This window comes from Salvelinus alpinus, chromosome 29 (genome assembly GCF_045679555.1).
Source record: "Salvelinus alpinus chromosome 29, SLU_Salpinus.1, whole genome shotgun sequence".
Lineage (NCBI taxonomy): Eukaryota > Metazoa > Chordata > Actinopteri > Salmoniformes > Salmonidae > Salvelinus > Salvelinus alpinus.
In genome coordinates, this window is record NC_092114.1 from 17,227,625 (window position 1) to 17,228,975 (window position 1,351).

Consider the following 1,351-nt stretch of genomic DNA (forward strand, 5'->3'; position numbering starts at 1 on the left):
GTGTGTACGTGTGTGTGTGTACGTGTGTACGTGTGTGTGTGTGTGCGTGCGTGCGCATGCGTGTGTGTGTACATGTGTGTGTGTGTGTGTGTGTGCGTGCGCGTGTGTACGTGTGTGTATGTGTGTGTGTGTGTGTGTGTGTGTGTGTGTGTGTGTGTGTGTGTGTGTGTGTGTGTGTGTGTGTGTGTGTGTGTGTGTGTGTGTGTGTGTGTGTGTGTGTGTGTGTGTGTGTGTGTGTGTGTGTACGTGTGTGTGTGTGCGTAGGGAACAGAGCAGAGGGAGCAGAGCAGAAGTTGGAGCCGGGTCTGAGTAGGCTGACCCTGACCATAACACACCCACTGCATCCCGGGAAGGATGACCCCAAAGGTGACCCTAAGACGACCTCCCCATCACCCCACAACCCATAGCCCCGTTCCAACAGCGAATAACGGACAGAAGACTTCACCTCTCACATCCTACCATTGACTCATGACCTTGAACTATGAACTATGAGGCTTTCTATGGACGTGTTTATGTTCACTCCAGAGGCAAATCTGAAGTCAGCCACTATTCCATACATAGGAAATAAGGAATAGTGGAAATCAGTGGAGGCTGGTGGGAGTAGCTATAGGAGGACGGGCTCATTGTATTGGCTGGAATGGAATGAATGGAACAGAGTCAAACATGTGGTTTTCATATGTTTGATACCGTTCCATTCCATTCCAGCCATTACAATGAGCCCGTCCTCCTATAGCTACTCCCACCAGCCACCACTGGTAGACATAGGGTGCCATTTTGGATCTTGTCCAGAACTGATTGGGAGGAGCCATTTTGGATCTTGTCCAGAACTGATCGGGAGGAGCCATTTTGGATCTTGTCCAGAACTGATCGGGAGGAGCCATTTTGTATCTTGTCCAGAACTGATCGGGAGGAATCTGGAAGGGGACGTCAACATGATGGATACCTGGGGATGGTGGGGGAGCATAGCCAGCCCAGTCGATGGTCAACTCCTTAAAAGATTCGAAGGAAGGGTGTGAAAGAGACATCGCTATGGCTGCATCCTGAATCTCCACACTTGTCACAAAGGGTGCACTTGCACACATCCTGTCATGGACTTAAAAACAATGGATTGTGTAAACTGTAGGGAGTTTCCACTATTGTTAATTGTTAGAATAACCCTGGCGAGAGATGTTGACTGTTGACTTGTGGTCTCAGTGGGGATGTGAGGCAGAGGTTAATGTGGTCTCAGTGGGGACTCCCCAGAGGGGACAACAGAAGGACACTGTGACTTTCACACCACTAAACCCTGGACTTATGAGCAACCCCTGATCCCACAGCATGTGTGGTTCCTCAATTAAAAGTTTCAAGTTTA

General features: G+C 49.4%; 1 protein-coding gene across 1 annotated transcript in view; it reads left to right on the top strand.

Moving 5' to 3' along the window:
- The window catches only part of LOC139559171 (SH3 domain-binding protein 5-like), a 42,709-nt gene extending 41,358 nt beyond the window's left edge, over positions 1-1,351 (top strand). Inside the window, exon 9 of the mRNA XM_071374938.1 lies at positions 265-1,351. Within this exon, the coding sequence (XP_071231039.1) occupies positions 265-407 (143 nt within the window). The 3' untranslated portion in view covers positions 408-1,351. The remainder of the gene's footprint in view (positions 1-264) is intronic.